The sequence below is a fragment of the Plectropomus leopardus genome, chromosome 22 (genome assembly GCF_008729295.1).
Source record: "Plectropomus leopardus isolate mb chromosome 22, YSFRI_Pleo_2.0, whole genome shotgun sequence".
Taxonomy (NCBI): domain Eukaryota; kingdom Metazoa; phylum Chordata; class Actinopteri; order Perciformes; family Serranidae; genus Plectropomus; species Plectropomus leopardus.
In genome coordinates, this window is record NC_056484.1 from 11,093,743 (window position 1) to 11,109,418 (window position 15,676).

Here is a 15,676-nt window from a genome sequence, read left to right on the forward strand (position 1 = left end):
ATCTAGATGGCACTCGGCTTGTGGTACTCAAAGCCTCAAAAAAAGTATATTTGAAAAAAATTGCTGTTGTTTTTCAGGGTTTTTTGGGGGGTTTTTTTGGGTGCTTTGAGCACCACAGGCTGAGGACCATATTATATTGGAGAGGAAGCAGACATCTCCAACACTCTGCATCTCACACCAAAACAATCTAGACTGATAAGTAGCACTACAGGTGAGGGGAAAATACGGTATGTATTTTTGATTTTGGGGTGAACTGTCCCTTTAACACAGCACCACATAAAAATAGGCAGCACACACAAAGGAGCTGCAGCGTTTAATAGTTACTGTACATACACAGCGTCGACGTTATGTTTATTTTGGAGCAGTGCAGGCCATTACAGCAGGGTGAGGTCATAAAGTACAATGTGTCCCTAGTGTCCACATGATTGGCTTTACATATGTGATCTATGTCCTCCCTCAACACATCTCTGTTTCGGTGGAGCCCAAAGAAAAACAGACTGCACTGATTCAAAGTACACTGACAGAGCCTCGGGTAAAGTGATCCATTTCTGGACAGAATGCTTTAATCTATAGCTCAGCGTTAAGTAATCCAATATGTGCATCTGCAGTCCAGGCACTATAGCAGAGTAATAATTGGATCTCGAAAATGTTAGTCCCTGACATGTGCTATGAGTCATGAATTAAGGCTTTATGTAATGATGTTAAAGGATTTTTTTCTCCTAACACACACACACACACACACACACACACACACACACACACACACACACACACACACACACACACATCAGCTCTTTTTTTGGTGAAAGCATTTCCGTCATTTCTATTCACTTTTTATTTCCTGCTCCTCTATCAAATCTTGGGGAAATGTGAATATTTACTATAACACACAAACACATACACACTCAGTGGATTTCTGAAATCCCTCATGTGCAACAAAGTGCAACTCTTTATCATTCTGAAAGCAACTACTTCAAACTACTGGAAAATGCGCCATAAATAGAGCTCTCATGATAAATGAGCCAGGCGAAAAAAATAGAACATTTCCAAAATAAAAGAAACACTTATCACTGCTGGAATAATGTGGAGTGGTTCCTGAGACTAAATTTAGTGTGATGAAAACCAACTGCAATGAGAATTCTATTATTTAAAGTTTTCTTTTGATGGATCCCAAAATGTACTGACAGCTTAAATCAATGTCTTGTTGACTTGGACTGTCTGAATTCTGGCTTGGATTTGGTTGCAATGATAAATAAATAAAACAATGGTCACACGTCTGATCAGATAGACTGTGCTTTTTTTTCCTGGAATAATTTTTTGTGATACTATTCTTGGTCTTTGCTGCCCTCTCCTGGGCAGACTTTAGAAGGTAGAAGGTAGATTTCTTGGTCATTTTTTTTAAACAAAGTTTAACAAACAAAATTACATTTGTCCTTGATCCTGCTACATCTTTGGAGTTAAAGGATGAACTGGTTAAATCAGCAGCTAATATGAAGATTCCATGTAGTTCCTTGGGCATGTTGCTGCTGGTGGCATCATTCAATTCCTGCAGTGCATTTTTGGAATTTGCGTCTTGTGTCCTCATAGCTCTGAACAAGGTTTGCCCATCCAGTGCAATAGCCTAATCAGCGTGATGTTAGGGGTTAACCATGTCACTGTTAAGATGTGTGCAGGGCAGTCTCTGATTTCCCGTTGCTGAGTGATCCTCAATTACATCTCATCCACTTCATTTTCCTGCAACCACACATTAGCCAGAGGAAGGCTTGGTAGAGGAACAGCTCTCAGTCCATGTCGGGTCAGCCTCACCTTGATACCGGCTCTCCTCCCTCTCTTCGTCCGGCACTTTCTGTTTCGTTTTTCCTCTCTAGCACAGTTACTTGGAAATTCTCTGATTTCTCTCTTGCATTTTTTTTCTGCCTTTCTTTTGTCTTTGCTCTCTCTATCTTTCTCTTTCACACCTTCTGTTGTTCTTACACTGTTGCATAAGGGAGTGTTCATTATGCAGCTGCAGTGACAGTCAGATGTCCAGTGTCGACAGGATGCCACAGGGTTGCAGTTGCAGGGGTTTCTCACATGCAGGGCAGATCTTGTGGATGGCACTGGCAGTGGTTACAATCATTTCATTTCATCTGTTATCTCCAGATCATGGCCAAATCCCAGTATACTCCTGACCCCTACTGCTTAGTCATTACTCCTCCATTTTGTGCCTTCATGTATAGGAGCATGGTGTCCAAATTTGTGTTGGTATAGATGGGTGGGGCGTAGTGTTCGGACCAAATGCCATTGTTCTCATAAAGGCATGGCACGCCTGCAATCTTACTGCTAGAAAGTTTTTACATGAATTCTTCCATTTACACAAAAAGTATCAAACAAAGTAGAAAAAAGGGTTTAAAACAAGGTACTCTATTGGTATCAATTCAAGAGCTCTGATACTGGTGTTGGTATTGTAATTTTATTAAGCCCTTACAGACACACAAATCATTATACAGACAGGATGAGCACAGTTGTGCATTCACCTTTCTACATTCACATTTGTGGGGGGTCATACTTGTCTTTTGCGCTAAGAGTGAAAGCTGAAAGTATGACTACAAAGGATGGGGAGGAGGACTTAAAGTAAATCTGTTATATGAAATCTGTGTCTTACTCTTTTAGGGAGGTTCACCCTCTAATCTGAACATGAATCTGTATGCCACTAAGAAGACAGCAGCTGAGGGCATGTTGGACATTGCTCTCTTCCTGGCTAACATCACACACATGAAGACTGTCATCGAACAGGGAGCTGGATACAGGTACAGTTTATTTTTGTGTGTTAGAGAAAAAACGGCAAGATTTCACTAGAAAACTACATAATTATATATAGTTAGTGTATAGAGTTCTGCCTCCTGAATTATCACATTTACTGTCGCCTCAACATTTTTCTCTCTCCTCCTCAGGTACTACGCTGCGGTCCTGACACTCATCTCCTTCTCCTTGGCTCTGCAGATAGTGGCTGGAGTCCTTATCATCATCATTGGTGAGCCAATCACATTACAGTGTTAGACCACCTTCAGAAATTCATCCTCTGTGTTTTTTTACTATCATATTAACTCACTAATACACTGACACATCGATTTGTTGTGGAAATACAGGCAGTGCAGGCTGAAGTTAAGCCACTTTCTTGTCTGTTTTGGCAGAAAATAATTCATGGCAACCAAACATTCTTGAATACATTTCTGCCGCTTCTGCGTAGTGTTATTTTGGTTGTGTGTATGTACACGTGTGTGCTTGTTGCAGCTCGGCGAGACATCAACGACGAGGCCAACCACAAGCGCCTGGACAGCCTGAACAACACCATAACCATCATCATCTTCCTCATCTTCGTCACCAACATCTTCATCAGCGTCTTTGGGATGGAGCGCACCGGCCTCTTTGCCAGGATGCATTTCTGACCTTGTGATGTAGGGGGTGATTCTAATTTTTGGAAGACAGAGAAAAACACGTTCAGCATAAGACCAAACGCTGTAAACACAGAAACACAGAGTAGTGTGACTTATTGTTCTACTTAAAGTACTAATCAACTACAGTATTATCGTACTCTGTATTTATTTGACTTTGCTCAGTGTGAATGGACGGGGCCAAGGGACCAACCAGATATGTGTGTGTGTGTGTCTGTCTGTCTGTCTGTATCTGTCTGTGTACTTGGTGTGTGTGTGTGTGTGTGTGTGTGTGTGTGTGTGTGTGTGTCTGTGTGTCTGTGTGTCTGTGTGTGTCTGTGCGTGCACAGCTCGTTGTGAGCTGACCCTCCTCGCCTCTTATCAACGGTTGTTAAACTTCCTGAACAATCTGACCACCGGCATCATCTTCCTCACCCTCATCGTCAACATCATCAAAGCCGCCTTCGGCACACAACGCAGCTGCCTCCTTCGATGGCTGCTTCAGCGTTTCATTCTGTGAAAAACCCTCCGCAGCCACATTCACACACTGTGCGTGCATTCAAAAACGTAACATAAACGTGCATGTTAAACATGCGTTTGTTTGCCACACTGTCATTTTTAAAACAACCACCAGATGGTGCCAAACACAGATATTTGAAATCCTACATACACAGACACTCATGCACAGTAGTTTAATAAATTGTCAAAGCTTTAAATTTTAATTGATAAATATACACACATTCACGCTGAGAATTTGCCTCAGCATTCAGGCTTTAAAGAATACTTCACCCACAAAATGATCAGTTAGTTTCTGTGCATCACCTCAAATTTGTGAAGAGAACTTTGTTTTTCTTGCATGCCTTCATGCTGAACCAGGAATCCATAAAAGGCAATCAGTCTTAACTAACTGAAGTAAGCCGTGTTTAACAACAGCAAAACTATATCCAAACATCCGTTGGCAAACTCACACGACTTGTGCAGTATAATGCAAGTCTCATTTATCCAGCCGTACGCTCAGTACTTGCATTTTAGATAAAACATTACAATATGCTCTTTATCTGCTGAGGCATGCTACTTATCCGTACGACTATTTGAGACTTTACTGAAATGTTTCAAGTTTTCATACAAACAGCAACTTTTGTTACCATAAGACAATCAAAATGTCGCTTAAAACAATACATAGGCTGGAGGACGAGTGATTTGTATTGCAGTTTGTATGGGTGCATTACTGTATGTTTGCTATGGGGTAACTTTTGAGTGTATGTATGTGTGAATATGCATGCATCAAATGTATGAATGTGTACGGGTGAATGTTTGAAGTGTTTGAAACTGTGTGTTTGTGTGTCTGTCCGTGTGTGTGTGTGTGTGTGTGTTGTAGCCCGTAGGGACCTGAACGTGGTGTCCAATCAGAAACGACTCGACTACCTGAACAACCTTGCTACAGGCGTCATCTTTGTCACCACGGTGGTTAACTTCTTCGTCAGCTTCTTCGGATCCAAGAGGACTGGCTTTCTTCCGCTGGCTGCTGGCTCGACTTCACTTCTGACACACACACACACACACACACACACACACACACACACACACACACACACACACACACACTTAAACATAAAAGGTGAAATTCAGTGCTGACAATTCACGTACATGCACATACTTGCATTTTTTCAAACATGAAATATTTATTATTCTGGCTTTTTAGAAAAAAAATCACACTGTAATCCAACTAAAAAATATTTTCATCTTAACCAACTGAATATCTTTGTAAATATGCATTATTTTATTTGCTGAAACAACTTATTTGTGCAAAATTCTGCATGCATTCCATTCTGATTATTTCATTCACTTTACACATTCTCTCCCTTGCTTGATGATCAGTGAAGTTATAAAAGCTTTTTTAATACAATTTCTTTAAAAAAAAAACTTTTTTGAATTGGAAAAATGATTTTGAGGTTTACCAAAAAAATAAGAAAATCAGGGTAATATAAATAAGAGATATCCTTATAATTTGTACATTTACTTTCTCCAAAAAGCTAAATAAATGTCATAATTTAACCGAAGGCTATGCTTTTCTTGCTGTGTTTTTTACTCAGATTTGGTTGGTTGGTGTCTGACTATGGTCTGCTGGAGTGAAAGTGAATGCACAGTAATAAGGATGCATGTGATAATAATATGACAGGTGGTAGTGTGTGTGTGGGCAAGTGCATGGATGTGAAGATGTCTGTGTGTCAAGGAAAAGGTAAAGTGCACATAGGTTAAACTAAAAAACTGTCTCCGTGTGTCAGAGCCAAGTGTAGTTTGAACCCAGTCTTTCTCTACTGTTTATGTGTGTGTGTGTGTGTCACAGGCCGTCGGGACCTGAATAACTCCGCTCTGCAGAAACGTCTGGATTACCTGAACAACGTAACAACCGCCATAGTCTTCATTACCACAATCCTCAACTTCTTCATCAGTACCTTCGGCATGCAGCGCACTGGACACTTCCCATGGCTCATGATGCGCTTTCACTGACATACACACACTTCTGTAGACCACTGTACCTTTAGACTGCACTACCACACAGACACACTCATCATTGCTCATATAACATGCACACATACAAATGTGCAGTGAACATTTTCCATTTGAAGTCTTTGTGTAAAATCTGTACATGTCTTACATATTAATACTAGCGTATTTTTATGACTACATAACTTCATAATTTCCAATTAATAACAACAAAAATTGTGTAAAATACACTTTTCTTTCAGTGTATTCACACGTTTGCTTTTGAAAGCCATGTGCACACGCCATATATGTTAAAATGTAATGTGGATGGGATAGACTTTCAACAATACTGTATACCGTCCTTTTTAAGTTTAATTAAGTAATGCCGTCTAACATTAGTCTCATCTAACAAGGGCTCACCTCAGCAAACTATTACAAATAAAATGTACATTAAAATTAACATGAAGTATTATAACAGTATTGTTCTGAATATTTGGAACTTTATAAAATCATGCAACGTTTCTTCATTCATGCATGAAGGCATGTGAAAAAAACAAAGTTTTCTTTAATGGAGTGCTGATGACTTTACAGTAAATAAAGAAAAAGTAGAGATAGGTGTCTATCAGATAATACAATACTGTAAAGTATTTCAGGCAAATGGATTAGATGTGCTTTTTAAAGTGTTTGGTTGCTACTTCCTGATTGGACAGTGAGAGCAAATATGAAAGCCGAAGCCTTGGTGATGTCAACCAATAGGGACGCCCATTATTTGGCACATAGAACTGGAGTTACTGGTTGTTTCAGTAAGCAGCATTTCCGAGGAAATGAAAGTAAACGCAAGTTAAGCTACCTCTGACACATCAGTAGCTTTCCACAGGCAACACAGACTTCTCTGCAGGTAAAGTTCACATGCTCTGATATGTTGATTTTAAAGTCATCTTAAACTAATCTAACACCTCGTGTACAGTTAAAAGAAAATACTGCAATAATGATGAGGTTACTAGTGGCTATCATAGATCCCAAAGCTACACTATTCGGGTTGTGTTTGACAATGGCAGCATGTCTGGTATTTCTTGTATTTAATCAGGTCAAGTAATGATTTCTAATTCCTATTTTGCGTGCATATTGTTAACATGTGCTGTTGAGTTCAAATGTTGTTTTCCTCAAGTGTCACTGCAGGGACTATCTCCACGGTAACACTTTGCCTGCATGTGTTACAATTCCCTAAGCTTTTGTTTTACTGTTCAAACTGGGAGTGTTTGTTTGAACATAGTCATACGTTTTTTTATGCACTTTGAACTTGTTCCCTTTCACCATTGAAAAGAGGAAAAATGAATCCTGGGATACTCATATTGGTAACATAACGTGGCATTTTCGTCTCATCAGTTGCGTAACATTGCGTTTAAATATTAACCTTTGATGTTAGATTGGGCAAGATGGTGTCTCTGATGAAAGTCTGGTTTTGTTTGATCCGTCCAATTCCCCTTCCCCAGACTTTCTCACTCCGTATACTATGTAATTTGCTGTTAGCATTAAGTATTGGTGCAGATGGGTTTACATTGGAGTAAACTGTCCAGTGCTAAATAGTGCCTTTGGTGCTGATGTCACATGCTCAGGGGTGTGACAAAGTGGCAGTATTTGACGCCATGAGAATGAGAACAGGCTGGAAAAAAAATGCATTGTCATGAAATGGCAATTAAATCTAATAGACTACTACACCTAATTTAGTCGTTAATTTTCTTGAGATGAAAAATGAGGAAGCTCATCAAGACATAAAATGCTGGTGTCAAAGTAAAGGAAAACTATTGCCTTCATGGTCTGACCTGCATGTTGCATATGATGTTATCTATAAAAGGCAGGTTTACAGAACTATAAACACCAAAAGCAAGGACCACATGAAAATCAACCTCCTAGACAGGTAAACGGTTGTCAAAAATGTAATTTACCTGCTTGATTTGTATTTTGGGTGGTTTGAATGTGAAAATCATAATAATCAGATTCTTTCTGCTCATGCAGACATGGCCTCAGCCAGCAGCTTCCTATATGAAGAGCAGCTCCTGTGTTCAATCTGTCTGGATGCGTTCACTGAACCCGTCACGACTCCATGTGGACACAACTACTGCAAGTCCTGTATCACAGGGTACTGGACCAGGACAGACCTGATCCAGTGTCCCCTCTGTAAGAAGAAGTTCCGCAGGAGACCACAGCTTCAGGTCAACACAGAGTTCAGAGATATGGTGGAGCATTTCAACAACATGAGGGTGAGGGGGGGCGATGACATCCTCGCCAAACCAGGGGAGGTGCCCTGTGACATCTGCCTTGAGCCGAAGCTCAAAGCCCAGAAGACGTGCCTGGTGTGTTTGGCCTCGTACTGCCAGACTCACCTGGAGCCTCATCAGAGAGTCACAAACCTTAAGAAGCACCAGCTGATCGACCCCTCAAACCTGGAGGACAGGGTGTGTAAGAAGCACGACAAGACGCTTGAGTTCTTCTGTCACTTTGACCAGATGTGTGTTTGTTCCACGTGCTTAAAAGAGGAACATGCAATGCATGGTACTGCCCCGTTAGAGCAAGTGTTCAAAGACAAGAAATGCCAGCTAGACTATGTGATATCACACATAAAAATGACGGAAAACGCTAAATCTGAGAATATTAAGGCAATCAAGCACGCGGTTGAACGCAGCAACAAAGAATCAAAGGAAGAGATAGCAGTCATTGTTGACGTTTTCACCGCTCTAGTGGTCCCTCTGATAAGCAGGCGTGCTAAGCTGATTGAAGTGATCCAGGAGAAGCAGAAAGCAACAGAAAAGGAGGCTGAAGACTGCGTGACACAGCTGGAGCAAGAAATCGCAGAGTTGAGAAGAAGAAGGTCCGAAATGGAGAAGCATTTACAAACAGAGGACCACCTCCTCTTCCTTCAGAGCTGTCCATCCCTTTTCTTTCCAGTGAACACCATCGTATATGACGCCCTGACCCAGTCCCCCCAGCTAATTGAGCTCTCTGCCATCAGTCAGCAGAATTATGTGGGGACGGTGAAAAAAGCAGTGGCTCAGATGGAAAAGATGCTCAGTAAGGAGATGGAGAGGCTTATTGAGGAGGTCAGGTCATCTGATGGATGTGAGGCCGATGAATGGCCCAAAGTAGAAGTGTGGACTCCGCCTCAGGACAAACTGATGATGATCCAGCAGTGTAATGCGGTGAATGTGACTCTTGACGCCTACACAGCCCATCCAAGACTCATGGTGTCTGAGAATGGGAAACAACTGAGATTTCATGAAGGTCAACCATCTCTTACTACCTTATTTGGGAGAAGATTTCAACACCATACCCTCATTCTTGGGAAAGAGGGGTTTTCCTCAGGCAGGTTTTATTATGAGGTTCGGGTCAGTGGAAGTAAAGGATGGCTGTTGGGAGTGGTCAAAGAGTCCGTAAACAGGGAGTTGTTCTGGTATCCTACCCCAGCCGATGGAGGTTGGACAGTTGGTGCAATCTACAACGACGTTGAAGAGAAATGTTTTGCTAATTCTACATTCTCTGCTCCTTTGTCCCTGAGTCAAAGGCCCCAGACAGTTGGTGTGTTTGTAGATTATGAGAAGGGAGAGGTCTCCTTCTATGACGTGGACACCAGGACTCTGATCTACTCCTACACAGGATGTTCCTTTATTGAGAATGTACCAGCTTTAAAGGCTTTTCTCTATTATCTGGCAGGTACATCCGTCAGTGGCAGACAGAAGCTATACCCTTTTTTTGGTATCTTTGAAGATAATTCTGACAACATGCTTGAAATCACACTCCTGTAACCTGAGCAACAAGTGCCACATACATCAGAGTAGATTAACCTACCTGAGGGTAATAGTAGTAACATCAGACAAATACAAAAGGACCAATACTCAGTGTAATATAGTCTTTGAATTCATTCTTAGCCTTTTGTTTTTCCAGTTATAGAGATTTTAACTGAAGAAGGTAATGGTGGTGAGGTTCATTTCAAATTGGGGACAAAGGCAGAAGGCACATCAGTCATATATTAACATACATTTGCAATACCTAAATATGACTATGAGATGGCACCGTTGTTTAACGAAGGATCCGGTCTGTTTCTCAGAGAGGCTCGGAGGAAACAACGGGGTGAATAGTACCATCATAAAAACCCAATTTTTTTCTTTGGCACTGTCAAAAAAGCTTTTGATGTATGGTTCAACACTTATTGATTAGTCAATCTATTGAAATTTAACATTATAATGATTTTTGATAAGAGCAAAACATTTAAGACACTTTTTAATGCAAAAATGCCCCAAAGTGGCTGTTTCTAGCTTCTCACATGTCAGCGTTTGCTTATTTTCTTGTGCTTTTTTGATAGTTAACGAAATATCTTTTGGTTTTGAACTGTTGACTGGACAAAAAAATTAAAACTTCAATATCTGAATTTGGCCTTTGTGGAATTGTTATAGACATCTTTCAAGGTCCTCTGCAATTTTAAGGTCAAATCTGATAATTAGCTAATCATCTGAGCCTACATAGTCAGTGGGGATGTAAAAAACTTATATCTATTTTTTTAATTGTGATTACAGAACAACTTCTTCATGCAAAAATTTTGTTTATCGTTAATTCTTTCAGTTTAAGTATTCGATTTAAGTGTACAATTGATAGCACATGATGTGTATCCTTTTATGTTTTGATGACTACAGCATCCACATTCCACTATTTTCTTTAAAGCAAGCTTTTTTTGAAGGCCGAGTCATCCGGCACGCTGTGCCAAAACATATCTGTCACACGAGCTTCAGAAGCAGGTGTTTGTTATGTAAGAACTACACATCTGATATGTTTTATACTGTTGAATAAAAGAGCATTTCTTACATGAACTACTACAACTAGTCAAATCCACAAATAGAATAATTTTTAATATTATGAGTCTGAATATCTAGTTTTTTATTCAGTGAAATGAAGAAAGTTTATTTTTGGCTTGGCCTATTACTATGAGGATGGAGTGCTTATAACTCCATGTTTAATAACTTTACAGCAAATAGATAAAATATGGGGAGCGTTATCTCTCAGGTAATACAAAACAGTATATTATTATTAATAATAATGGTTATTATGTCACTGCAGGGGCAAATGTGCAGCCCTACAATTAAAGTGAATTGGCCAACATCAGTTTTGACATAATCTCTGAAGAAAATGTCTGACACATAAAGTAAGTCTTTAGAAGCTAAAGCAGTAAGAACATGCTTGGTTTTTTTGTCATTTTTGAACATGTAACTTTTTATTTGTGCACAAACTCCTGCCCTCAATTTGGGATAATCTTTGTCAAAACATTTTCTGGACTGTATAGTGGCTGAATTTCTTTTTAAAATATGCTTGTTGAAGTTGCCTGGGCTTGTATTGCTGGCTGTTTGTTGTGACACAATTTTTTTTGGGTGGAAAAAGTCTAAAGGAAAAGCTCAGTGCTGTAAAAGTCAGCCTCAGTAACTTTTTCCAGGAAGAGGAGGGGGGGAAAGGGAGGGATCATGTGTCATTCCCAAGAAAAGAAACTGCGAGCCTAAAAGGAGATTTTCCCCGACTGTTATTATCCACAGAAAGCACAAACATCTCGGCAGGTAAAGTTCAAGCGTTCGTATTACCTTTTTGATCTTACTGAAATGTACAAAGACATTTCATGGTTCTCTGTTATTAAAGCAGGGTAGGCTATAAAACTGAGTTGGCAAATACTTTGAGCTAAAATATCTCCAAAGAATCTAACATCCTGCGTCCAGATGAAAAGTACCACAATGACGATACGGTTACTATAGGCTACCATAGATCCCGATGCTGAACTATCAGGGCTGTGTTTGGTGCCGCAGGATCTCCTTAATATTGTTTTCTTCAAGTGTAAGAGGGGTTACAGCGTATGTTACAAATCCCAGAACTTGTGTATTGACAATCTAAATGGAAGAACCAAAGTATTTATATAGTTTGGACTTCTTCACTGTCATTATTTGAAGAGGAATAATCCATCCTGAAACAATTATTTAGGCTTCTTCACACTGAAGTTAGACATTGTCCTGCAGTGCCAATTAAATCTCACAGACTGCAGTCATTTCAGTTGTTGATTTTCCACAGAAACTTCTTCCTTTATTATTTTTTTTATCAGAGAAAATGGGTGAGCCTGAAAAGATTAACTCTTTGAATCCCATGTCCTTTTATCTCTCTACCATCAGCTATTGAGAAAGGAAATACAGTACAACAAAAAAATGTTTCAAAGTAAAGCTCATTGTTACAAAAACGACTAAAATTGTTAGAAACTGGTTTGGTAGAGTTCAAAAAAGACTTAAACTTATGAAAAATAAATCTGCCAACAACACAATATGAGAAGGTATTTTGGTGGCAAACTATTACACACTGGCTCCAACAGAATATCTACAGCAGCATTTAAAGCAGGACCCCTGCACAACCTGCTGCATTTATGCTCTGATCTGTATTTTGTGTTGAAAGTTATTAGCTACAAAAGGCAGTTTTTAGACAGACAGAGGCAATAAGAATTATAATCACCATCAACAAGTACCACTTGAAATCAACCTCTGAGAACATAAACAGTCGAAATTGTGTGTTACCTTCTTGATATATTTGGTTGGTTTGGTTTATGTATCTTGTGCAGACATGGCCAGCAGCTTCCTATATGAAGAGCAGCTCCTGTGTTCAATCTGTCTGGATGCGTTCACTGAACCCGTCACGACTCCATGTGGACACAACTACTGCAAGTCCTGTATCACAGGATACTGGACCAGCACAGACCTGATCCAGTGTCCCCTCTGTAAGAAGACGTTCCGCAGGAGACCACAGCTTCAGGTCAACACAGAGTTCAGAGATATGGTGGAGCATTTCAACAACATGAGGGTGAGGGGGGGCGATGACATCCTGGCCAAACCAGGGGAGGTGCCCTGTGACATCTGCCTTGAGCCGAAGCTCACAGCCCAGAAGACGTGCCTGGTGTGTTTGGCCTCGTACTGCCAGACTCACCTGGAGCCTCATCAGAGAGTCACAAACCTTAAGAAGCACCAGCTGATCGACCCTGTGTCAAACCTGGAGGACAGGGTGTGTAAGAAGCACGACAAGACGCTTGAGTTCTTCTGTAACTTTGACCAGAAGTGTATTTGTTCCATGTGCTTAAAAGAGGAACATGCAACACATGAAGCTGTTGCATTGGAGCAAGCGTCCAGAGAGAGGAAAGCTGGGGTGGACTATGTGATGTCAGAGATAAAAGTGATGGAAAACTCAAAATCCAGGAGTATAAAGGAAATCAAGTACGCGGTTGAACAAAGCAAAAGAAGGTCAGAGAAGGAGATAGCAGACATTTCGGAGGTTTTCACTGCTCTGGTGGTCTCCCTGCAGAGAGGCCAGGCTGAGCTGATTGAGGTGATCCAGGAGAAGCAGAGAGCAGCACAGGAAGAGGCTGAAGATCAGCTGACACAGCTGGAGCAAGAAGTCGCAGAGTTGAGGAGGAGAAGATCTGAAATGGAGCAACTTTTACAATCAGAGGATCATCTCTGCTTCTTGCAGAGCTGGCCGTCTCTGTCACACATTGAGGGTCTATTCGAACGTCTGTCCCGCTCCTCCCCTGCATTTACACCAGACCTCACTGCCATCAGTCAGCAGAGTTATGTAGGGACGGTTAAAAAAACAGTGGCTCAGATGGAAAAGACGCTCAGCAATGAGATGGAGATGCTTATTCATGAGGTCAGGTTATCTGATGGTTGTGAGGCCGCTGAACAGCGTGATGCAGCTGAAGAACTGATGACAGACGAGTTTGTTGAAGAAGTGTGGACGCCACCTCAGGACAAACTGATGATGATCCAGCAGTGTTGCGCTGTGGATGTGACTCTGGACACCAAGACAGCCCATCACAATTTCATAGTATCTGATGATGGAAAACAACTGAGATCTTCCGAAGGTCCACGATTTTTACCTGCTTTTTTGAGGACAGACCAGAGTCGATCCCTCATCTTTGGGAAAGAGGGGTTTTCCTCAGGCAGGTTCTACTATGAGGTTCAGGTCAATGAGAGTAAAAGTTGGCTGTTGGGAGTGGTGAAAGACCCCATTAACTGGGACACTAATGTCCTTCCCACCCCAGAGGGTGGAGGTTGGACACTTCATGGATTCTACAACCAATTCCAGGAGACATGTTTTGCTTATAGTAATAGCTCTGATCCTGCGTTTCTGTGGCAAAGGCCCCAGACAGTTGGTGTGTTTGTTGACTATGAGAAGGGAGAGGTCTCCTTCTATGATGTGGACAACAGGATTTTAATCCACTCCTATACAGGATGTGGCTTCATTGAGACCCCACCAGCATTAACAGCTTTCCTTTATTCAATGGCTGGGGCATCATTGAGCGGCAGGCAAAAGCTCTACCCTGTTTTTGGTTTCCTTAAAGATGATCCTGGCAACATTCTCAAAATCACTCCTGTAGCTGAACAAAGTGCCACATACTTCAAATAACTGTAACTAAAGGTAGTGGTAGTAGTATCACATGACAAAAGGACTATAACTCTGTAATATGTAGTCATTGGTATAATTCTTAGCTGTAAAATCACATCAATCTGACAGCTGGTGGTGAGGTTTATTTCAGGATAGATCAGTCATGCACTTTATTTAAATACATGTCGCAATACCTTGATAAGACCAGGAGATGGCACTATTGCTTAATCAGTGTCCTGGTCTGTTTCTCAGAGACACTACTGTTGCAGTGGACAATGGCATCAGAGTGAACCCAATTTAATTTTTGGCATTTTCAAACATGCGATGGATGTATAGATTCATAGATTACTGAATATAAATCAGTCTTTAAAGATATTTATATTATTGATTCATTCCATGCAAGAATGCCCAAAATTGTTGGTTATAGCCTCTCAAATGTAAATATTGGCTTGTTTTCTCACACTTATATTATTGTAAACTAAATATATTTCAGTTTTTAACTGTTGGTTGGACAAAACAAGCAATGTCAATATGTTAATTTGGGGTTTTCACAAGAGCAATGGCCTTTTCCCCCCCAAGATTTTCATTTTACATACCAAACAATTACCTTATTGACTTGGCTTATAGTCTATGGGGACGCACCAAATTTGCAGATGACATTACGAGAATTGACTACAGAGTCTATATGTGCACGTTTGTTTTTTTTTTTTTAGTAAGCTGTCTTCAGAGGCCAAGACATATGAAATGCTTGTCTCAAACATATCTGATAAATGAGCTTTAAACCCAGACACACTATACATCTCCCTATGTATTACATATCATGCTTTATAAAAATGTATAAAAGTGAGTTTCTTAAAAATAAACTTTGTAGATCTTTGGTTGTTCTTTTGCAGATTCCTCAGATTGGGTTTACACTGATTAAGCTCAGACTGAGTGTTAAGCGCCTTGCTCATGGGCAATGTGTCCTGTCATTATTAGAAAAGAGGGGTTTCTATGAGTCTTCCTTTGTTGTGATAAAATACATAAAAGCTACCTGTTAAAGTTTTCACAGATCAGGTTAGCAGGGACATTTCAAAACTTAACATCACTGCAAATTATATGTACACAGACACCATAGCTCATACATACAGTGGACTGTTTAGCTTCATTCTTGACCTTAACATTTGATTTCTCTTTCACCCGAACACTTGTACATGTTAAAACCATTTAATTTTTATGATTACACAACTGAATAGCTTTAAAATGTTTTTTAATCGTGTAAAATACATTTTCTTTCAGTTTATTCGATAAATAATAATTACTAGCTTTAAAAGCAAAAATGTAAAATA

At 40.3% G+C, this 15,676-nt stretch overlaps 3 protein-coding genes across 7 annotated transcripts in view; all 3 read left to right on the forward strand.

Annotated features, from left to right (window-relative positions):
• Positions 1-6,067, forward strand: part of LOC121961553 (ninjurin-2-like) — a 32,832-nt gene extending 26,765 nt beyond the window's left edge. Inside the window, exons 2-5 of one of the 5 annotated variants that reach the window (XM_042511593.1) lie at positions 2,653-2,789; positions 2,934-3,013; positions 3,274-3,437; positions 5,761-5,828. In XM_042511593.1, the coding sequence (XP_042367527.1) occupies positions 2,653-2,789; positions 2,934-3,013; positions 3,274-3,428 (372 nt within the window). In that variant the 3' untranslated portion in view covers positions 3,429-3,437; positions 5,761-5,828. Of the gene's footprint in view, positions 1-2,652; positions 2,790-2,933; positions 3,014-3,273; positions 3,438-3,763; positions 3,963-4,791; positions 4,859-5,760 lie in introns of those variants that run through there. The other 4 variants (XM_042511589.1, XM_042511591.1, XM_042511592.1 and 1 more) reach the window with 4 other exon arrangements.
• A 630-nt stretch (positions 6,068-6,697) lies between these two features.
• On the forward strand, positions 6,698-10,581 carry LOC121961131 (E3 ubiquitin-protein ligase TRIM17-like). Its single transcript, XM_042511004.1, has 2 exons — positions 6,698-6,798; positions 7,917-10,581. Exon 2 carries the CDS (start codon positions 7,919-7,921, stop codon positions 9,698-9,700), a length of 1,782 nt encoding a protein of 593 aa, XP_042366938.1. The 5' UTR covers positions 6,698-6,798; positions 7,917-7,918; the 3' UTR covers positions 9,701-10,581.
• A 7-nt stretch (positions 10,582-10,588) lies between these two features.
• LOC121961129 (E3 ubiquitin/ISG15 ligase TRIM25-like) lies at positions 10,589-15,227 on the forward strand. Its single transcript, XM_042511001.1, has 2 exons — positions 10,589-11,494; positions 12,532-15,227. The coding sequence occupies exon 2, from the start codon at positions 12,534-12,536 to the stop codon at positions 14,367-14,369; it is 1,836 nt and encodes a 611-aa protein (XP_042366935.1). The 5' UTR covers positions 10,589-11,494; positions 12,532-12,533; the 3' UTR covers positions 14,370-15,227.
• The last annotated feature ends 449 nt before the right edge of the window (positions 15,228-15,676 follow it).